General features: G+C 38.8%; 3 protein-coding genes across 4 annotated transcripts; 2 read left to right on the top strand and 1 right to left on the bottom strand.

Annotated features, from left to right (window-relative positions):
* Positions 1 to 204: 204 nt before the first annotated feature.
* LOC137720891 (receptor-like serine/threonine-protein kinase At4g25390) lies at positions 205 to 4,358 on the top strand. 2 transcript variants are annotated; one of them, XM_068460012.1, is made up of 2 exons: positions 205 to 2,232; positions 3,959 to 4,358. In XM_068460012.1, exons 1-2 carry the CDS (start codon positions 326 to 328, stop codon positions 3,975 to 3,977), a joined length of 1,926 nt encoding a protein of 641 aa, XP_068316113.1. In that variant the 5' UTR covers positions 205 to 325; the 3' UTR covers positions 3,978 to 4,358. The 2 variants fall into 2 exon arrangements, with proteins under 2 accessions (XP_068316113.1, XP_068316114.1); XM_068460013.1 differs by lacking the exon at positions 3,959 to 4,358 and adding an exon at positions 3,137 to 3,454.
* A 1,583-nt stretch (positions 4,359 to 5,941) lies between these two features.
* Positions 5,942 to 7,550, bottom strand: LOC137720890 (transcription factor bHLH36-like). Its single transcript, XM_068460011.1, has 3 exons — positions 7,102 to 7,550; positions 6,572 to 6,946; positions 5,942 to 6,444 (listed from the first exon to the last, which is right to left on the bottom strand). Exons 1-3 carry the CDS (start codon positions 7,399 to 7,401, stop codon positions 6,370 to 6,372), a joined length of 750 nt encoding a protein of 249 aa, XP_068316112.1. The 5' UTR covers positions 7,402 to 7,550; the 3' UTR covers positions 5,942 to 6,369.
* Positions 7,551 to 22,425: 14,875 nt separating this feature from the next.
* Positions 22,426 to 23,649, top strand: LOC137720889 (transcription factor bHLH118-like). Its single transcript, XM_068460010.1, has 3 exons — positions 22,426 to 22,829; positions 23,064 to 23,426; positions 23,503 to 23,649. The coding sequence occupies exons 1-3, from the start codon at positions 22,614 to 22,616 to the stop codon at positions 23,569 to 23,571; spliced, it is 648 nt and encodes a 215-aa protein (XP_068316111.1). The 5' UTR covers positions 22,426 to 22,613; the 3' UTR covers positions 23,572 to 23,649.

Here is a 23,649-nt window from a genome sequence, read left to right as displayed (position 1 = left end):
TATATCATTTATTAAAAAGAAAACATGTTTAAAACCAATACAAAGTGGAAGGCAAAATAACTCAACAGCGCCGGGGCGCCAACTGCGCTGGAAAGGAAAAAGTAAAATGTGACAAGTGACGAGTAAAAGGAAAAGTAAGATAAATAAAATCCTCCCGCACCAAAACGGAAAGACATAAAAATTGCAGTGACATTAAACACGGCTGAACAACTCAAAGCACTTTCATTTTCTTCTCCCTTCCAACTCTCGCTGTCGCAATTCGCAGAGTGATCTCTTCAACGAACTCTAAAGTCTCCACCTTTATGTCGTTTTGGTAGTACCCACGATGCGCCAATTCCTTCAATCCCCATCGCAATCGCCCGCAGCTTCTCCTCAGCCCCAACCCCGGGTCAGCAGCCGCCTCCCCAACCCTATCGCCGCCGCCTCCGCCACCACCGCCTTCTCTCTCCTCCTCTTCCTCGTAGTCTGCTTCCGAAAAATCACCCGGAAGCGGACCACCCCGGAATCCGACTCCAAGCCCCCCCACCGGTTCTCCTACTCCGTGCTCCGCCGCGCGACCGACTCCTTCTCCCCCACCCGCCGCCTTGGCCAAGGCGGCTCAGGTTCCGTGTTTTTCGGCACCATCCCACACACCCGACAAGATGTCGCCGTCAAGCTCATGGACTCCGGCTCGCTACAGAGCGAGCGCGAGTTCCAGAACGAGCTCTTTTTAGCCTCTAAGCTCGATTCTTCGCTCGTCGTCTCGGTCCTCGGATTTTCCTCCGACCCGAAACGGCGGCGTATGGTGCTGGTGTACGAGTTTATGAGCAACGGGAATTTGCAGGACGCGCTGCTGAAGAGAAAGTGCCCTGAATTGATGGAGTGGAGAAAAAGGTTTTCGATTGCCGTTGATGTAGCGAAAGGGCTCAGATATCTTCATGGGTTGGACCCGCCGTTAATTCACGGCGATGTGAAGCCCAGTAATGTGCTGCTGGACGGCGACTTCGCCGCCAAGATCGCCGATTTCGGGCTCGCTAGGCTGAAATCGGAGGATCAGGTTGTGATTGAGATTGATGACGTGCCGAAGGAGGAGCTTGAGAGCAATGGCGGGTGCGACTATGGGTCGGTGGTGGAGGAAACTGAGAGTGTGACCACCGCTGGGTTTGATGATTTGAACGTGGCTGTTGATCAGTCGCCGGAGGATTTAGCGAAGGGTCCTGTTTCGGTTTCGCCGGAGACTTCGGTGACACCACCGTCCCCGGTGTCTCCAGGGGGGACTTTGGAGGAGGGAGGAAAACAGAGGGTAAATAAGGATTGGTGGTGGAGGCAGGACAGTGGAGTGAAGGACTATGTGATGGAGTGGATTGGGAATGAGATTGGGACTGATAGGCCGGTTGGAACTACTGCCTCCTGTTCGAGTAGTGAAACGGTTGGGAAAGTTAAGAAGAAGAGGAAGAACAAGAGGAGATTGGAATGGTGGGTGTCGATGGACGAGGAAAAGAATGTGAAGAAATCGAATAAGGAGAGGAAAAGGCCTGCCAGGGAATGGTGGAAGGAGGAGTACTGTGATGAGCTTGCTAAGAAGAAGAAAAAGAAGGACAAGAAGCAACCGAAAGGAATGAGCTTTGACGACAATGATGACAACTGGTGGTCACGCGATGAGGAATTGTATGCGGAGAGTAAGAAGAAGATCAAGAAGAGGAGTAGGAGCAGGAGTTGGGGGAGTGTGAGTAGTATTGATTGGTGGTTGGACGGAATGCGGCGTAATGGTAGCCATGATTCCGGGGAGATTCCAAAGAGTGGCGCCATGAGTAGTACTCCGAGCATGAGAGGGACAGTGTGTTACGTTGCCCCTGAATACGGTGATGGTGGTGATCCGTCTGAGAAGTGGGATGTTTATAGTTTTGGGATTTTTTTATTGGTTCTTATAGCCGGAAGGCGCCCACTTGAGGTCACAAATTCGCCTATGTCCGAATTCCAAAGGGCGAATTTGTTATCGTGGGCGCGCCATCTTGCCCGCTCAGGGAAGCTCGTTGATCTCGTTGATAAGTCCATTCAATCTCTGGATCAAGAACAAGCAGTCCTTTGCATTACCGTGGCATTGGTTTGCTTGCAAAAAGTGCCTTCTCGCCGCCCCTCGATGAAGGAGGTTGTGGGGATGCTTACCGGTGAGTTGGAGCCACCCAAACTACCGCGTGAATTATCCACTTCAGCTAAGTCACGCTTCCCATTTAAGTCTCAGGCGAATGTCCGGTGAGTTTCTAATGTATGATTTTGTGTCTTTTTCGTTATAGATCATTGCTTCGTCATTCTTTGTGGATGATTTGTGTATCGAAAGAAAGGAAAAGGAACAGTTTTTACTTGTATTAACTTATGATTTCATCAATGAATTTGAATTATCGGAATTTCTTTATTTTGCTCATGTCTTTACTGGTAGGCCTACAAATCAAACTGTTTTCGATTTCGTATGTAATCATAGTTTGGTGTAAAGATGGAAACACTGTCACTTTGTCACATTCCTCTTGCACTGACTTTCAGGAATTTCGAGTTTACTTTCTCGGAGGCCGGCCCCGTGCTTTTAACAACGAGGCCAGCCCTACTCATTTGAATAGGTTTCCTAGAAATTGAACTACTACCTGCTTAGTGAAATTCGATTAGTTGACCCCTCCCCCCTTAAAGAAAAGGAAAGGGAAAACAAAGAAGAAAGCAACTTGCTTTTTATCATCATTTGAAATTTTGGCCAGGGTAGTTGTGGTTCCTGTCTCCAGCTTTTTGGAGGTTGGCTATACCTTTTGCATATATTCCATTTTTCACCTTGGTAGTTGGTAATGATTGGGAGGGAGAAATTTCAGATAAACCCGGGTATTGGAAAAACCGAAAAAGGCCAATACAAATGCAAACGTGGACGGAGAATGGATGTAACTTGTCCCGTGACGATGCTTGGCCCTGTTTCTAAGATGGTTAGTAAGTAGGTTTTTTTTCCTGCACAGCTTCATCGGTTGTGCAGAAAAAGGCACGACACTCGTGCAATTTTCTTAGACATGCTCTAGTTTAGAGATTTGGCATGTTTATTACTGAGAAATTGGGTAAACATTTTGTTGTCTCTATGTTTCAAGATCATGTCCTCCACAAGTGATTTCTTTCTTTCGGTGCCAAGGTATGCTTGCTGATGGTGATTCTTTTAGCTTGAACGTACAAATCAAAGATTCTGCTTATAACTTCACCCCGTAGCTGGTTCGTTGCGAATACAGATATACAGGTCAACTGACCCAACTCAACCTTTGCCAGCTTGAAGCCTAGAATTTGATATTTTAACGTATAAAGACTTTACGGTGAAGTTCTGTCTACTAAAAACAATTTATTACAGGTAGAGCTTGTTACAAGCAGAAGTGATATGTATAGCCTATGAATCATTTGTGCTACTAATTATTTGTTCACTTGCCCATCTTATGATTGAGCTTTGTCACCATGCGCACATGATGCTTGCAGTTGCAGACAACTCCTTGTAGAATAGTTTAGTATACTTCCCATGGCCTTTATACAGATCATTGATAACATTTCACATGCATACAGAGAAAGATGGCTTTTTAGCCAAAATGGTCATCGAGATTGACATAACTCCTCACTTTGGTCCTTGAGATTGAAAATCAATAGAAGTGGTCCTTGAGTTTGTCCACTATCAATTATTTTGATCATTCCGTAAAAATTGAGGGTATTTTTGTCAAATTAACCCTTCCACTTGCTTTTCCATTTAACGGAGATTTTTCAAGGAATGATCAAAATGATTGACGGTAGACAAACTTAGGGACTAAAGTGAGGAGTTATGTCAATCTCAAGGACCATTTTGACTAAAAACCCGGCAAAGATTGACGCTTACATTTTAAAGAAAATGTAGTTAACTTAATATTGTGTTGCTTAATAAGAATTGTTCAAGCATTTCATCTGAATTGTATATGCTCTTATTTGCAATTTTTTCAAGTAAGCTCGGTGGCTTCTGATCTGTGGTCAAGTAAGTAGCTAAAATAAGAGAAAAGGATATGAAATATGTGGGGAAGGGGTTTAAGAGTTGAGCAGGTTTGGAGGGTTCTCTCCGTCTTCCGACCATGAGCAGGTTTCCGACTACGCTATCATCTCGAATGTCTCATTTATCGAGTATCGACAGATCTGAGGTGCCTTGTGAAGCTAATAACATGGATCTGCAAAGTGGGATTCTATCTTTGATAAATGTTAACCAAGGTAGCTCTCTGAGAGGCCATGGATGGACTTGCTGATGACTCACAGCGAAGAACCGATGTAATTGATGGCAGGGAAAGAAACTGGAAGCAATGAACATTTCTGTCATTTGAACATGTTTTATTGATTGCAGGGAAACCAATTCAGACAATTCTGTAATTTTTTTGTGTGTTTCAAATATCAATATAATGAGAAATATAATTTTTTTTCGTTCAGTGTTTTATATATCTTGTGTTATTGGATTTGTTTTAATTATAAATAGCCAAAATTTAACCCCTTAATATATATATATATATATATATATATAAATTTTTAATTGAACAATATTATCTAGACTAAGGAGGGTCGGACAGTGAGAGAGTGAATGGGTTTGGGTGAGTAGGTTAAAGTTTCATCTTGTCCGTCCATTTTAATCTAACGGTTTTTATTCAATGTGTATGTAAAATGTGGTTATGTGCATTAGATAAAAATTGCTAAATGGCAGCCAATGGAAGTCCATGGAGTGGACCCAAACTTGGCAATGCAAACAGGGGCTTATGGGCCCAATGGCATGTTGATTTTGTAGTTGGTAGTTATGGGCCCTTAAGTTGGCTTTCTGGAAAGTCGCAAACGAGGTGTTGATTAAACGACCTTTCTTCGAAAGTGATTTTCATACCCTATTTTTTTCTTCTGCACAATTTTTTTTTTTTTTTTTTTTTTTGTTTTCGTAATTTGATTTTTTATAATCAAAATTCAAAGGCTGAAAAATGAAAGGGGTACGAAAATCAATTCCTAACTTGTAAAAATTACATCAAAATAACTTTGTACTATTATATAATCATGAATGGAATCGAGATAAGCATGTTAAGAGTTGGATTAGGTGAAAAAATGGCAGTGTGATAATTATTTTGGGGTTTGTACTTATAAAGAAAATAATGGTTTGAAGAGTCTAGAAACTCTATATTTTTAGACTTTTAAGGGCTTATGCATACGAGTGTTCAACCAACTTGGGGATCTATATGCTAAAACAATCGAGCCCTTGCACATATAAATAGATGGAGGGAGCTAAGGCCCACCGGTGCAGCTGCCGCCACTGCAGTTTAGTGGGGGAAAAAATTATGATGATTTTAGAAGGTGCAAGGAACGTATTGGTAATATTATTCATGCTTCTTTTAGTGATGAAAAAGACATGTAACTTGAATTTACCATAATTTTAGTAGTTTAAATAATTTCAGTTTGTATTCCCATCATTGTAATTCCTACAAGTTGTGGTTTAATGAAGTTCGCGAAAAAAGAAAAGGCAATGAAATGATATACACGCATGCCCTTGAAGTCGGCTGGACAACAACAGTAGCTAAATTGATGTCTTAGGTTAGCGACAGATTTTATGTTCATGCTCTTCGATTAATGGACACGGCAATAGAAGTAATCGACCACTTAAAAGTGGGTGCTTTGTGCCTTCAACGAAGAGCACATGAAAAGCCCTTCAGAGCAAAGAGCACAAACCGTTAACCTTAACCTAAGACAGAGGTCGGCTATAAGTTTGATGCAAGAAGCAATAAGTCATTTCCAGAAATATCAATCTGATGATATATGTAGGTCCATTTATAATTGTAGTCTTGTCCTTCATAAATAAAATAATACCCGAAAATAAATCTGTAATCTGATATTTTGTAACTTGACAGCAATAATAGATCAAAGTCACACACAAATATACAGATAGATACACAAACATATACACGCTGCACGGTCAAATTGAGGTTCTTCTACAAGACTTTGCATCCCTCCCATATTTATATTCAAGTAGAGCTAACTGAAACGATATCAGTAAGTACTTAAACAAAATAACACATAGTAAATTGTAAGAATTTACGTTTGAGTCATCACCAAATTTGATCCCAAAATAAAAGAGAAAGTTGAAGCATTGGTCCATGATATTTGACCCAATTGAAGTATTGGTTACTGAAATTTGATCCCAAAATATCATTGCTCTATACTGTGACAAGTTCAAAGACCAATACATATGGAATTTTAGTTCGAAAACCAAATCTCCAATTGGGTCAAAGTCCAAGGACCAATGCTCAAATTTTCTCGGAAACAAAAATTAAGATTGGGAGCAGCATACTGGGGGAGTCCAAGGCCAAATGAATCAACACAGCTATTAAGTTACTCGGATATTCATTTACATCGTGGAAGCACTTCATGTAGTTTATGTTCCAGCGCAGAAAGATCGATACTCTCTGGATCATTCGCCTGAGAAAAAAAAAATTAAATAATTAAACACACACACGCACAAAACAGCAACTTCAAACATACATACTTACACACAAAACCCTAAACCTAATATTGACCAATAAATTAGGAGTACTTGATAGAGTACCTCGGACTGGATAGTATGAAGGAGTCTGTCATCTATTTTGGAGGAGACACAGCTCACAACACAAAGCCCTTGTTCAAGAAGCACTTCTAAAACCCTAGAAATTGAGAAGCGTAACCCTTCCTCTCCAGATCTGAAGCCGATGGCAGTACTGATCACGATTTGCACTCCACCGCAACATGGGTGGACTGTGAAACAGCTTGGCGATCCCCCATGGGAACTTTCACCACCATGGTCGTCCGTGCTAGTACTAGAGTTAATTCGATCGGAGACCTTCTTCAGTTCAGCTCTCTTGGCGTCTAATCTCTTGATCCTATTCTGGAGGTGCTTTATATAATTCACAGCCTCGTTCATGTGGTCTGATATCGAACGCTTTCCCTGCTTTCGCAACGAATATATGTCAGCAACCCTAGTCATCGTTCTTTCAGCTAACCATGTGTTTGTGTGTGTGTGTGTGTGTGTGTGTGTGTGTGTGTGAGAGAGAGAGAGAGAGAGAGAGAGAGAGACAGAGAGGGCACATATTGGTTCTAAACCTTGATAAATTCAAGAGGGAGTAGGGATCTAAGTGAAGCATGTAGGATACCCATTTCTTGCCTTCTTTGCCTTTCACTTTCCCTGTGCATAAACATTTTCTTCTTCTTGTTATGATCATTAGACTTGTGATCATCATCCATCATATAGTCCAAAGTAACAGCTAATTTCCGTCGCCGGCTTTTTCCCATGTTGCCATGCTCCGGAACTCTACGATCTTCTGAAATTGTGTGATCATGGTGATGACGAGGATTAGATGAAATCTGGAAGACCAGCTTCTTGCTTTGGTGTAAAGGAAACATTACCAAAAATAAAGAGATTGAACAGCTTTTTTCTGTGAATTTTGCAATGGAGGATTAAAGAACTAGATATGAGCAATATTTGATGGGCCTAATTCAGATGCCAAAGATTCCTTTTCTTCAAGATTGACACTCTCTTCAGATACAAGAAGACTGAGTACAGGTGAGAAAGAAGAAGTGACCTCACCGGCCACTTTAAAATTTTTAATTATGCTCGTGGGCACTGTTCTTATGTACAAAAGTAATTGCGTTCACATTTGGTGGGATCACATACCTAAATCATATATATTTTAAAATTGAAAGTCACTTATGAATGATCATTATATCTCATAAAAATGTTTTAAAATGTCAGGAAACAATAATTTTAGACCATATTTTACAAAGAGGTGGATTGTCTGACTTCTCATTTTCATACTCTTTTTATGTTCTCATGTGATGTATGGTCACGGTTAAGCCACGTTAACATTTTATATTAATTTTTTATAAAAATAATAAAACAAAAAGTAATAGAAATATAAAATGTTGATATGGCTTAACCGTGACTACACAAACAGAAGGGCATGAGGAGAGTATGAAAATGAAAGGGCAGGCAATCCACCTCCATTTTATAAACCACACGATGTGACGATTGATAATTAAATATTATTTTTAATGATTTGAAGAAAGAAACTATCAATCGTGTATCATGTGATCTATAAAATATGATCTAAAATGATAGTCTTTTTTAGCATCACCCCTTAATTTTTATTGTTTTTAATTAGAAGGAATTTTGATTGATATATTCTTTTTGGAAGATAAAACTATTAGCGAGCTAGGGTAAGCGTTATGTGAAAACACGCACCCAAAAGACAGGAAGCTCATCATATCCATATCTCATCTCACCCATTTGGAAAATGTGATACAATGCATAAATTGTTAATTAAGTATGTAATTTAATTATAACATGGATGATAATTAAAACATGCATGTTTTAAAACAGTACTTGATAATACAGCATAACTACCAATAGTATCAAGAAGAAGATCACTTTGACTTTGAGCTCTACTTTATGAGTTGGCCAAAGGAGTTGTTGATACTGTGCATCTTGAAAAAATAGTATTGTAATGGTCGAGAAACAGCTTAGCTGCTTCCCTATTTATTTTTCCTGACAAAATCAAGCATCAAATCTACTATAATATATAATTGTAGTGGTTATAATTGCGAGATATATAAACGTATGCGAGGGAATAATTGTTATGAAGCACTCAGAATTTTGATTATTGTTAATTAATTATTAATTCGTCCTTAATCAGTACACTGTACAAGGAATATGTACACGAAATTTTGAGCCTTTTCGGGTGGTAGACAGGCAAGGTTTAAATAATTTTTCTTCGAGCTCACTAGGATTAAACAATTTTTAGGTTTGAAGGGTTGGGTACAGAAGGATAGTACATTGAGATAATTAATTAAAAGAACAAAACTTTTGAAGTTCATTGTCATTAATTTATTGGTTTCTAAACAATGACTAATTGGTTATGGGCAATATAGACATAATTGGATCAGCTAAGTGCCTATTTGGTTACAAAAGATTACTACTTGGTTATAGGCAACTTGTCATGATTGATTGTAAATTGAGCAAGCTAGGTTTTCTCCATGTCTCCTTCATGAGGAATTAAATGATCATTCAGTATAATTATTATTTGATATAGTCTATTTGCTCAATTAAAGTACGTAATTTTGTTTATTGGAGTTTAAATTTTAAGTAATTATATATTAATATAATTTTTTTTTTCTCAGTAACATGAAAGAAAAAGAGAAATGAAACACTAAAGGAACAACTAGTCTAGCTCTAGCAACTCTAGAGCAATCATTTGAAAGAGTTTGAACTAAACAATGAGGTGGCTTCGCAAGCTCTTGAAAATCCATCTCGCTATTTAAACTCAACTTGACTAACCTGTTAGTTGCAAGATTATGTTCTTTATGAACATGTTGCAATTGCAACTCTAATTCTCTATGATCAAATTTCTACACTCGGAGACAAGACCATAGAAATAATGATTAACGCTAGGATGATATATTAATAATGCTCTCTACCTATATTATCCATATTATTGGAGTCGTGGGTTTGATGGGTTTTATGTTGTCCTCTCCTATAATTAAATGAAAGACAACGATGACTACTACTGTTCAATGTTCAGTCTTAGACCATCTCCAACCATTGGCTTAAAACCTAAAATTTTTAGCCCAAAAAATTTAGGTTTTGACCCAGAAATGGTTTTTCTGCTCTAACCATTATGACCTAAAATTTTAGCCCCAGATTATTAAAGAATGAATTTATGCTCTTTTTTTAATTAACTTTAAAAAAAATTATGTAGACTATCCTAAACTAATTTTATGAACATTTTAACCTAAAATATTTAAATTCCGATAAATATTTGAAAATCACTAAATCGATACATGAAACTTAATACAAACTACAATTAATAAACCACATAAACTTAATACAATCGATAATTCATAAACTATATAAACTTAATAATGATATCCACCATCTTGACTTGATGGTGGACTTGGGATATAGCCTTGAGATGAATCATCATCTTGAAATATACTCCTTGTGGCAATGCCTTCGCAAAATTTCCTTTTGCTTATCACATAAGAACTTCTTCCTCTCTAGAGTGTATTTGTTGAGGTCCTCCATCATGAAATTACATTCGAACCTTTCTTGCTTTCTATCCCTTTCGTGCGTAATGGCCAAACCCATTCGGACCGCTTCTTCCTCCCAAGAGCTATGACTTTTGGCCAATCTTGCAAATCCGGCAACAATTTGTGCACTAATCGGATCTTGGAACTTCCCTTTTCTCTTTGCTTCCTTTTGCTTATCTCTTCCCAGGGGCCTTGCAAAAGAAGAAGTTGGGGTCAACGAATCGACACCTTCATTGACATCATTTGTCTATGCGGCTTCACCATGAAATAATCTTCCCCACTGTTTGATTATATTCAATATCAGCCGTTGGATTCAATAAAAATATAAATATAAATATAAAACTAAAAAAAAAAAAGGAATGTAGGTCGTTGGATCAACCAATGGCCTGTTGATCTCAATCGTTGCTCACGAAACTAGCCGTTGGCTCTCTGACGCAGGTGGCCGACAGGCCCATGTGGGTGGGGTCATGCCGGTCTCTACCTTGGGCGCGTCACAAGGGGGCGTCTGCCTTCCAACTGCCCAGTTTCACTTGCGCTGGTGGGGCCCACATCATTTTCTGGGCTAAATCCTGGCCGGTTTCTAGCCCTTTTTTTTATTATGTTTATTTTTAGGCCCAAATTAGAATTAGGGTTGGAATAGATTGGGGGGAATAGAAGGGAAATTATAGGTTTTAGACCATGAGTTGGATTTGGTCTTGTGATGTATCCAACAAGTTGATGGGATGTAATATAAGGTGGTACTGTCCACTTTAAGACTTTTTGTTTGTCATCAAAGCATAGTTATCATACCAAATCATAGATTATCCCATAGACAAAACATGTCTATTAATTTTTCTCATTTGGTTACAAAAGATTCCAAAGGGGATCGATATTGATATCCTGCGCTTAGGATTTCTCCGACCATCTCTTGACGGGCCAAGCCGCCAAGGTAATGCTAAAGACATATGCATTACTTTCTGTAAAAAGTAAAAATAAAACAAGAAAAATAGAGAGAGAGAGAGAGAGAGAGAGAGAGAGAGAGAGAGAGAGGCTTAAAACCTACAAAGGGGATCGATATTGATATCATGCGCTTAGGATTTCTTCGACCATCTCTTGATGGAAAATGCCTAGTCATGGGCCCTAGTGCTCTAGTAACCTACCAAATTAAGTAAGCTTGTCAGGGTCCCGTTGCAAGCCCTATAGTCCCTTCAACTTAAAATGGGCCGCAAGATCTTGTTGTCCTCAAAATAAATTCAATCCGATGTCCCACGTACTTGCCTTGAAGATTTTTTTTTAGTGTATCAAGAATACGATCCGGTATATTAAATTTAATAATATAATTAGTTAAAAATATTATTTTAAGATTTTTAATCAATTATATTATTATACTTTGTATACTAGGTCATGTTCTTGATTGATTCTCTGGTATGGGCACAATGGGACAGCATGCTGTGAGCATATCTTCATAGAATCCACTTTTATATTGATCAAAAGCAAAATGTTGACTACTATCAAGCAAATATTGTAATTTAAAATTTCCACGATATAACTGTATTATTAAATGTCAAACATGTATTGTTTATTGTGGTATATAAGAATGAATATATTACAGATCAACAACAGTTGAGATTTCCATTGTGAATGTATATTTAAATCATCACGATTTGAGGCGCTATATGTATCATACATTAAACAAAAGCATTACATGTATAAGACATTAAACTAAATCATCAACATGTATATAGGATTACAGTAGATGATGTAGACAAATATGTATCAGTATGATGATAAGCAGTAGACTGAAAGTCTTCTACTCTGAACACTCAGGTGTTTTATGCTTTATGAATAGGGTATAGCAATGGAGAGAACGATATGTGTGAGAGTAGAGACGCCTCTACTTATATGTTTTTCTCTTTGTCTAGCCTATTATAAGAAAGATATTAATCAAATCATAATCACATCAATTATGTCCCATCATGATATCAATTTATGTCAGATTTAATAGGGTTTACGATAAATTAATGGCACAGAGTTTAAGTTTAAGACTGCACGATTCTTACTCTATTAGGATTTTAAGATCATTTGTATGCCAAGTAACTCGATATTCAAGTTACTTGAGGGCCAAGTAATATTAACGAGAATTCATTGATATTCACAAATAAGGTTTTACAATATGACCCTCCTAGTTGTTGGTTAGGATAATAGCCTTCATTGATACATACTCCCACACTGAGTGTTGCAGATAAAAAAGTTGAGGTTCTTTTATAAAAACTAATTGACAATATGGTAAGTAAAATCAGATGTAAGGTCATGTAAGGTTTCTTCCTTTTCTAACATGAAATTCAACTCTCAACACGTACTTTCACATGTGACAAATTTTCAAACCCACCACGTGGATTGTTATAAAGTTATGTAATCTGGAATCTTCTTGGTAATTATTGCATGTATTATGGAAATGTAATTTCCAATTCTAATTAGTGTAGGATTCCTACCTAAATAGTGATTGATATAACCTCTCTATATATTGTAAATAGTTTACACCAATCAATAAAAGGAGTAAGAATTCTAGATAATATTATAGTAGATTGTCCTATATTTGAAGCCCAACGGCCACACATGCTCCACGTCACCCAACTTGTCTTGTCCATGTGCTATGCTTAAAAATTAAATTCGCCACAAGTAAGAAGGCATATAGAGAGTGTGAATCCCACATCGGAAAAATGAGTAATCTTGCATGTACTCATGAGTAATTGAGGTACACCCCATACTTCCAATATATTTATAGTGGAACATCAACTTTCTTCATTCAGGGTTTCCATCAATGTCATAGCATTGATTATTCCGAGTGTTTAACCCCGTTGCCTAATCAGCCACCGTTCGCACTGTCTTGAGTCTTGCTATTTCTCACATGTGGCCGCTTCGACAATTAGATGTGAAATTGCATTCCTTCATGTGTATCTTCAAGAAGATGTTTAAATGTCTCAGCCTCCAGAGTTAGTCGATCCCGCTCATTTGCATTATGTTTTCATCTTTAGAAATTTTTATGTGACCTTCAACAAGCTCCTTGTTGGTGGTTCCACCCGATCAGTTCCTTCTTATTTTGTCTTGGCTTTTGGCAAGGTCACACTGATTCTTCGCTTTTTTTTTTTTTTTTTTTTTTTCACAATGTCTTCGTCACTATTTATTTCTTACTCTATGTTGATGATGTTGTTACCACTGGCAGTTTTGATGCTCTTATTTCTCAGTTCACTACTTTTCTTAGCCTACAGTTTGACATCAAAGATTTGGGTCCCCTCAGTTATTTCTTAGGCTTATAGGTTATACGAAATTCCACTGGACTTCACATCAATCAACTTAAGTATGCTTGTGACTTGGCTTTTATACTCTGTATCGTAAGTTGTTTGGCTCCTTACAGTATTTCATTCTCACTCGACCTGATATTTTCTTTGTTCTCAATATTGTTGCTCAGTTTATGGGCTACCCTCACACTGCTTTTATGATTGCCGCCAAGCTAATTCTCCGTTATGTAAAAGGTACTTTGAAACTTGGCATCACATTGACTCCTCGGCTGGCTTATGCTACCTTATATGCCTACCAATGCTGATTGGGTCCACCGTCCAAACACTCGTCGTTTCACCATTGGTTGATCTTTGTTTTAATCTCATATCTCGGTGCTTTAATAAGCAACCTATTGTGTCTTGATCAAGTGGTGAATCAAAATACCATGCTCTTGCTCCTGCTTATGTCGAAACTGCCTGGATTTGTTTTATTTTGCACGATCTCGTTTGGCGTTCTTTTATGTTCGTCAATCTCGGCATGGTGTGTCCTTAATTTGTTCCAAACTTGTCTGATCAGGCTCGTTCAGTTTTTCGGGAAGGGCTATTGCATGTATTAAAGGAATGTAAACTTCAATTGTTACTAGTGTAGGATTCCTACCTAATTAAATAGGTATTGATATAACCCTATATATTTTAATACTTTACACAAATCAATACAAGGAGTCATAATTCTACGTGGACAATACAAATTGAGTGATGTGGAGCACATGTGGCTGTTGAGCTTCACACATGAGTCAACATGCTCCGATAACATAAAAGAGTCAAAGTTTCAACATAAAAACCAATTGGTAACATATAAAGTAGTCCAATTACCCATAAACACATATAATGTCCATTCTTTCTCCAATATGAAATTCATACTCTCAACCATAGTTGCAAGCCCTATCATAGCATAAATGGGGTAGAAAAGGCTACAGAGAAAATGAAAGAAAACTATCAAAACCAATTGGTACTTATATATAATATGAGATACCCACGAGTCCCATGATCCAAATATTTAATTGAATTCTTGTAACTTGTAATCCTTACCAACTATCAACCATGTGAATTCCAGTAGGGGTGTGCAAATGGGTATAGGAACTACGAGTTGGGGCGGGTACGAGCCGATTCCTAATTTTTAAAAAGAGAAACATGGTGGGGCGGGGTGGGGCTTTGAAATTTTAGGGGCGGGCCGAGTCCAAATATATAGAAAAACAGGTACCCGGCCCGGCCCGATTGTAATTGTAATGGACGGATGAGATTGAAGAGTAACCTACATCTAATATGAACCGTTAGTTTTACCCTAAGACCTAGGTCTCCTCGAGCTCGACTCTATCACTGAAGTCTGCAGTCCTCGAACTCAACTTGATTCCTTTTCGCCATCTCGCTTCGTCATCCCCTCCACCACCCCGACATCATCCCTTCCACCATCCCAACATCACTGACGTCGTAAGTCTGGGCCCTGGTGACCACCACCACTCCGACATCATCTCCTCCACCATAGAACTGTTAAAGCCTCCATTCGCTTCGTTTGCTCTTCGCCATCTAACAAAATAACACCACCTGACACCACACTATTTCCTTCTTTCCTCATCCTGCTCAACTGCGACGGTGCCTCCCAAATTCCTATTCACCATAAACTTGATGTCAATCTGCATCATCTGAAACTTCAACGCGTGAAACTCCAACGACTGCACTGTCTGCAAATCAGGTCCAACATCTGCATCGTCTGCAACTCAGGTCCACGGGCGGCATCGTAATCGATCTCGCTAATCACAAAATCTTGATGTCGATCTACGTGTTATGTGTAGTTCACGCATTCCTTCATGAACCGATCTGCAAGTCTATCAGTTTCTGGTTGGTGTTCATTTGGTGAGGTGAGTCTTCACCCCTTTTGCTGTTTCTTCTTTTTCTTCAAATCCTTCATGAGCACTCATTCTCTACTCCAAGCCTGGATGCTATTTGTGTGATGGCCTCAAAGAAAAATTTGAGGCCGCTTTCTTACTTTCCGACTCTTATTCCTTCCACGGCGTTGATTTACCAGTTTTGGCCAGAGTGTTATCTGATGGCATTGAGGAAACTCTACCCAAATTATCTTCTCACCTTGCACCATATCAGAGTCGAGAGACAGAGACCTTGATTTAGGATTGGGATATATGAACAAGAGAGATGGGGACCACCACATTCAGTGATTCACCATCGTTCAGCTACTGGTGTGAGTAGAGGGAGCAATCTGGAACCGTGGAACATTCTAGAGCTCTGTATCAAAACCAAAAAAAAAAAAAAAGTAATTGGACTCGTGCCGAATCGGCCAGTTTTAAACGGGCCGGGTTAGGTCTGGTTTCCAAACTCAAAATCCTTTTACTCGATCATGCCCGCCTCATTACTATTTAAAACGGGTAAGGTATGGTTCCTCCAAAATTGGGCCCGACCCGTGCCCAGCCCTAAATTCTAATCAATGTCAACTTGGGTTCTGAATTTGGAGGGATTTATATGGCACCTAACTAACAAATTATAAGTTCAATTCGGCCGTTTAATCAAACGTTTTCATACCATCGATTCAGCCTAAGGCTGGAATTTTTTTTCGAAAATTCCAAATCAAATAAAAAAAAAATCAATCCCTTACCGAAAAATTCCCAAACAAATAATACCGAAAATTTTGGGATTCATAGCGAATCGATACCGAGCATTTCAGTACGGGAATTGGGATTACATATTCAATAGTTCAAGAATCCTGAACCGAACCGAAAATCTATACATATATATATATATATATATTTTTTTTTTTTAGTTGCATGCATGTTGAATGTTGAATTTAAGTAATTTGATAATAGACTATATTAGAAATAGAAGTATGAAATTAAGTAGTATGAAACTTTGGAACATCAATTTGACTTGGTAAGAATGAATTTGTGTGAAATTTCAAATTGGTAATAGGTAAAAAGCCTAAATTTCAATTGATATGAAATTGGGCAACAAAATTTCAAGCCAAAAGCCCGGCCAAATTTTAGGCCACAAACCAAAATCTCAAATTTCTACCCAAAACCCAAAATCCAATCCCGATCCATCCTGAAATACCGAAAACATTTCAAGAATCTTGAAAATTTGAAATAACGAAATTGGAAGTTCAGAATTGGTCTTCAAATTCTCATTCCAAAAATTTTTGGTTTGAAATTCGGAACCCCATTTTCAATTTGGATCCCATACCAAACCACTCCTAATTCAGCCTAGTACTAGGAAGGGAGGCTATGACAACGTCATCATGCAAGTGATCTATCACATGGGCCTTGTGAATTGGTTTTCAACTTTAAACCTCTTGTTAAGTCAACTTTGAACCTCTCTTGTTAAGTCATGTTCTCATGCTTTGGAAACATATACATAAGGGAACAACTTTTTTTTTTTTTTTTCGTTCAAATTAACCACAAAGTCAACCTCACTTCAAATATAAAAAAGAAAACTTTACAGACTAAGTGAAGATACAAAGTCTCTTAATATGTAAATATCATCTTCAGTTTGGGTATTTAATTTTCGCTCATTATGTAGGAATTTTCTAATATGCTTTGGAAGATCTTATTGTTAAGAATGAATCTCACGTCGATGGAAGAATGAACCTTGCAAAGGCTACTCCCCATATTCCAGTTGATTTTATGGTGGAACCTCAATATTTTTTCCACTTATACTCTAGAGTTTTAACTATCAGATTATTCGTCAAAGATACAACAACTAACATTTAATGGCAAAAATCCTAAAATATAAGATACTAAAAAGTTAGGGTAAATCTCAGTTTACTACTCTCAAGTTTCGTGGTTTTCAACATTTGGTACATGAAGTTTTTTTTTCCTCCCAGAGTCATACCTAAAGTGTTAATTTTGGGATAGTCTCGTACATCTGTTAGTCTGGCTGTTAAATCAGCCGTTAACTGATGACGTGGTGCTCACGTGGCAATGACTGGACGCCACATGTCAATATAGGCCCACGTGAATATTTAAAATTTTAAAAAATTTAAAAAAAAATTCTGGGTGTTCACCCATCCCTTCTTGTGATAACCCGTCCCTAATTTTTACAATTTTATAAATTTTAACATGTGAATTTACGAGAATACCCCAGTAGCGAGGGTATTGATTTTCGTTGATCGCTAGTTCACGACGCGTATGAACGATTACCTTACTGTATTCCAAAAGTATGTTGGTAAGGATTGATATTTATTATTTCATTCATTTCATATTATTATTATTATATTTATTATTAGGGATGGTTGGAAAAGAAATGGAGGAAGAAAAGAAAAAGGGGTTTACGAGGAGGAAGAAGAAGGGAGAACCGGAGGAGAGAAGTGGAGAGAGCTGCTTCCCTATCCATTAGAAGGAGATGAGGATTGGATGAATTAGGAGAAGGGAGAGGAAGAAGCTGCCCAATTAGAAAGAGAAGAAATGAGGGAAAGGAGAGATAAGAAAATGAGGGAGAAACGGGCTCACCCGCTGACCTGTGTACCCGGCGATGACCCGGTTTGATTCCGGCTGATTTCCGCCATATTTCAGTCGAATTTCACCATTCCTTCATCCAAAATCTATTCCACAACTCCCTATCTACCACTTTAGCTCAAATTTAAGGGTCTTAGAGTTCAATTTCGTGAAAGAAGAAGCATGATGCCGATGACATCATTGACGGCGATCCGTCATTTTTGAATGAAATTCTGTTGATCTCCACCATCATTAGCCTCCCCTTGAGCTCTGAAACAAAGCCCAAGTAGTGGTTGGGGCGTTAGAACGGTTTGGAGTCGAATTGAAAACACCCATTTTTAGGGTTTCCGATGGGTTTAAGAGAAATTAGGGCTTTTCCCGGCCAAATTGGCCTTAGCCGCAGGTCTAAAGTTTGTTCTACTCTTTGAGATCTTCATTTTTGTAATTTTTGAGAGTTTTTAGAAATAGTTGGATTTTCCGGCGAGTCAGGGCGGCCGACCGCCACCCATGGCAGTGCGTGGTCAGTGGGCCTCCAATGCTATTTTTAGGCTATGTTAAATGTCTTAATTTCAGTTTTGATATTTGAATGACGTAGGTTGATCGTTGGAACCTAAATTCTTTACGATAGGTTAATAGGTATTTATATGAATCGACGATCCGACCGTTGGATCGTCATCAAACTTTGTTACATTGTAGTACGTAATATTTGAAGAATGTAGGAACTTACAGATTGGGACCTCCAACGTACGGATCTTCCCAAATTGGAATTGTAAGTTCGTAAAATAAAACGTTGACCGCCACTTAAATTGGCAATTAGCGGAGATCCAAACCGTTGAATCATAATGAAACTTTAGTATTATGTTCTAGAAGTATAATGTGGATCTTTAGAAGTTTTGGATCGGAAATCCAAGATGCGGATCTTCCAGATTGAGTTACGTAGGGTCGTGGACCCTACCGTTGATCTTTGACCGAAGGTTGACTTTTGGTCAATGGATCTCAAATCATTGTAGAACGTCCTTGGGATGTGTTTTATGTAAATTACGAGTTCTATGGATAAGAGTTCTGAGACATGAATGAATAATTGTTCTAGGTGAGGATCATTCGTGACGTCTCGATATTCGTGCTTAGGAGTTGTAGTGCGAACCTAAGGTGAGTGGGTTTTTTCCCTTATATCGTGTGTGTGTGTGTGTGTATAAGATTGACATCTTCACAAACATTTATAAATTGAATATTTCATATAATTTCTGTGAATGTTTAATAGTACATGCGTGTACTACGAGTGACTTGATCCCTGTTTAAGGTACGTATGCAGTCTAACGAGACGTTAGATGCAGCCATACAAGAGGTGAGATTAAATAATTAAGACAATAGCTTTGTTTGGGGAATTGAACAATGTAAGGGACATTGGTGTAAAATGTGAGATTTAACCATATGTGTTGGTTGTTAAATGTTGGTTATAAATCAATGTGTGAAGAATCAAGAAATTAAAGTAAAGAAACGTAAGTAATGATAGTTAATTAAACTAGTGTCTAGTTGGGCTTATCACCGATGATTATCCCGAAAATAAATAGTTCGGGAGTAGGGTGTTACAGCTTATGCATTTTATGTCATATTATATATATATATATATATATATATATGTATATAATTGAAAATGCTATGACATGGTTAAGTATTAGATTGCATCATGGTATATTCGTATATATATTACCTGCACACAATTATTGTGAATGCTTTGAAGTGCAAAGGTGAACACGGGACACCCAGGTAAGTTCAGGTGAGTTTATGGTATTAGTTGAATTGATGGAGTTATGGCATGACTACATTTATGTGTTAGGCAACTCTGACACTATCGTACAGGTTGTCTATGAGTTGTACATGTTATATTGAGGTGAATTGAAAGCTCATAAACCTGCACCCTAGTGTTAGTGCTCCCGCATGTGGCCAGGGTACAGTCCTTCACGTGATGTTCACCTCCCGCACCTTACGCTTACCTTGGACTCAAGGTAAGTGCACATGCCTGTTGTACAAACCACTATAGGTGGTTCCGACTCATAGGTGACCCGCGATTATTCGCACAGTCTTCACATGATCGTAGCACTAAGCGTACTTATTTACACCCAGTCATGTCGTACAGACCACTAGAGGTGGTTCCGACTCGTGTGCAGGGATGAGCTATAGATTAAGTCGTACAGGTCACTATAGGTGACTCCCGACTTATGTGCTAGCATTGATTGATGGGATATGGATAAGTCGTACAGTTCACAATAGGTGACTCCCCACTTATGTGCTAGCATTGATTGATGAAATATGGATAAGTCGTACAGGTCACTATAGGTGACTCCCGACTTATATGCTATCATTGATTGATGAGATATGGATAAGCCATACAGGTCATGTGAGGTAACTCCGGTTAGCATGTTGATGAGCTATTGGTTCAGCCGTACAGGCCACAATAAGTGGATCCGGCTGACATACCATTTCATATTGATTTATTTCACCTGAGTTACTTATTCTTGTTGAGATATTTGACACGACATAACTGTGAAACTGTTACTTTGGTTAAACTTTAGAGTTATAGTCACGCCTGTTATTTTCTGGGAAGTTATACAGGTATTACGACGAGGGGCTACTGCCTTTGGTAATTGAAATTGGTTTGAAAAGTTTTGTTTCACTCACTCACATTTTCTATTTTTGCACCCCTTCAGGTTCTAGCAGCAGTGTTCCGTATCGATGAGGATTCGTGACACTTTTCAGTACAGATGTCTTCTTATGATGGTATAATCATTATCTTACCTTACTGTACTATACATATGCTCTGTATCACGCGTGAAATAGGTCCAGACCCGCTCATCGCGCACTCATGTACTTAGGCATTTTTAGATTTTAATTTATTCACATTTTATACATTATCACACTTTATGGCTTCGTCACCTTCCAGGTGTCAGCCTTCACAGCTCGATTTGGGGTCCTAGTGGACATTCCGAGTCGAGGTGTGTCACTTTTTCTCCCTTCTTTCTCTTCCCTGTATCCATCCTCCTCGCACACCCACCCGTTCTTCTTTTTCTCCCTCCCTTCTCTCATTTGCACTCACATTCCCCACACACCCACTCATCTGCCCGCTCATCTTCCATCTATCTGGGTATGATGCAGGCCTCGCCACCACACATATAGGTCGGTGTTATCGAAGGTCGACAATGTAAACCTTAACGAGCTCTGCCTTTCTACAAGTTCGGCGAAAACCCACTGAATTTTGTGAAGGTTTTGGGTTTTGGATGAAAGGTTGTGATTTTTTCGAAGCATGAAAGAAAAGTAAATCAGTGAAATTGAATGATCAACAGCAGCAACAGCCATAGCACCAGAACAGTCACTTGTCACTGTTCAAATTTGCTAAGTTGTTACATCCAGAAGCTTCCTGGGACAAGATACTTCAACTTCCTCATGTTATTTGTTTAGGTTTTGTTCCCTAAATCAGTTACATGCGACGACGACGGGGAAGTAGCCGAACCAGACCACTTATTCCCTTCCACCATTCGGGCCGGACCCTTTGTATCTGGAATCGAGGCAAACCCCCATCACCTCGCCGTCCTTGTACAAGGTGCACTCACTGTACTTTGTGATGTAAAAATCCTTCACAAACGCCATGTCATCCTCTTTGAACCCTACGACGGACACATCAGCTTCGAGCATGAGCTCGGAAGTCGAATTCGGGTTGGCCCACCCGAAAGCCATGTAATTCATGGTCCTAGTGGCGGCCTCCAATCCGATATCGATCAGATTGTCCTCAACACTTAACGTCCATCGAACCTTATAATTCTTTGACAAAACCTTGCAATTCTCCAACATAGTCGGCTCGGTATGAACCCGAACCCGACCTGTTCCATTCCCTGAATCGGTTCCATTCGATGGCAACAGGGAATGAGCCGAACCAAACGACCCATTTTTTTATACCCAGAGAGGGATGAGGGGAATGGGTGGGTGTATGGGGAGGATGGGTGTAAGGAAGAGAAAGGAGGCAGACAGAGGAAGGGGGTCGAGAGGGGTGAACGCCCAAAATTTTATTTTATTTTTTAAATTTTTTTAATATTAACGTGGGCCCCATATTGACATGTGGCGTCCAGTCATTACCCACGTGGGCGCCACATTATCAGTTAACGAATAATTTAACAGTCAGACTAACGGATGTATGAGACTATCCCAAAATTAACACTTCGGGTATAACTTTGGGATGAAAAAACTTCATGTACCAAATGTTGAAAACCACGAAACTTGAGGGTAATAAACTGAGATTTACCCAAAAAGTTATTATGCATTCCAAACTTATTATTTTTAACAGAAAAATACATTTATAAAAAGTATAGAATGACAATTTTGAAGTGCCATAACATTTTTTTTAAATTTAAAAAATAAAAAAATTAAAAAACACAAACGTGGGTTGGGGAGATAGGGGACTGGAGAGAAAGTGGGTGGCTGGGTTGGGTGGCTGGGTTGCAAACTCGCAATATTTCAACATAGGCACAGCGCCCAACAAGAGACTTTTTGGGGAATCTTTTATTTGGTCTATCGAAGATCTAAAACCCTAACTAACAGATAAACTATTTTGCCTTCTTTACCGCTCTGCGAATAAAACTTGAAGAGCGGTTTGAGTATTCTATTATCCAATGTTTCCTTTACAGCAACGAAATATGAGAGTTGGTCTTCCGTATTTCATCTATTTATTCCTTCGACCAAAATAGAATCTCAGGAGATCTGATATTGTCACATATATGCTGCTTCAATGGATGTCGGTATGTTCAATAACCTTAATACAGGAGGCCAGCGGAGAAAATCATCATTAGCCCTGACTTCGGATGGTGCGAAAAATCAAGATAAGTCAAATGACGATGATGAGAAAAAGAAGGTGATGCATAGAGAAATCGAAAAGAAGAGAAGGCAAGAAATGGGCAACCTTTATGGATCACTTCGATCTGTACTTCCTCTTGAATTTATCAAGGTAAAGATCGAACCTTAAATACTTCTTTCACTTTGATTTCTCCCTACTTGGTTCAATTTCCTTGTGATTAAAGTACCCTAGGCACCAAAAATTGTTTCTTGCCTATTAAACAGATTTTTAGGGACGATCGGTAAGTGTTTATTACTTTGTAAATTTTTTTCTTGGGTTTTGACCAATTTTGTCAAATTTTAGGGCTTTATCCTCGACCATAATTGTGTTGTTGGATTATTTCAGGGAAAACGTTCGTTGGCGGATCATATGAACGAGGCAGTGAATTATATCAAACAGCTGCAAACGAGAATCAAAATATTTGGTGCCAAGAGAGGTGAGCTAAAGATGGGGTCAGCCTTGTCCAATTTGAGTGCTAGTACTCTTGGCCATGGGAGCAGTGGTAGCTCATCAACTGCAGCAAGTACCCTAGTTGCAGTCCACCCTTGCTTAGCCGGCGTTGAGATTGTAGTCAGTACCGGCCGATCTCCAGAGCAAGGTTTTCTCCTATCAAGAATGCTTAAAATACTGCTTGGACAAGGACTTAATGTAATCAGCTGTTCTACTACCCAGGTTAACAGAAGACTTGTCTACACCATCCAATCTGAGGTAGTACATGTTTCGCAGCTTAATTAGTTCTGATTAATACAAGATTACTTCAATTTTTTCATTTGTAACTTCACAGGTTAGCGATCCAACATGCATAGACTTTTCTGGGTTGCAGCAGATTCTGACTGAAGCCTGTCATCATTGACAAATTTTCAAGTAACAACTTAATTAGCTGCGTTTTCAACCTGGATGTGTCCATATGGTTCGCAGAGGGTCTATTAGT

The sequence above is a fragment of the Pyrus communis genome, chromosome 16 (assembly GCF_963583255.1).
Source record: "Pyrus communis chromosome 16, drPyrComm1.1, whole genome shotgun sequence".
Taxonomy (NCBI): Eukaryota; Viridiplantae; Streptophyta; class Magnoliopsida; order Rosales; family Rosaceae; genus Pyrus; species Pyrus communis.
The sequence above is the reverse complement of the archived record's forward strand: the minus strand, read 5'-3'. Positions and strand labels throughout refer to the sequence as shown.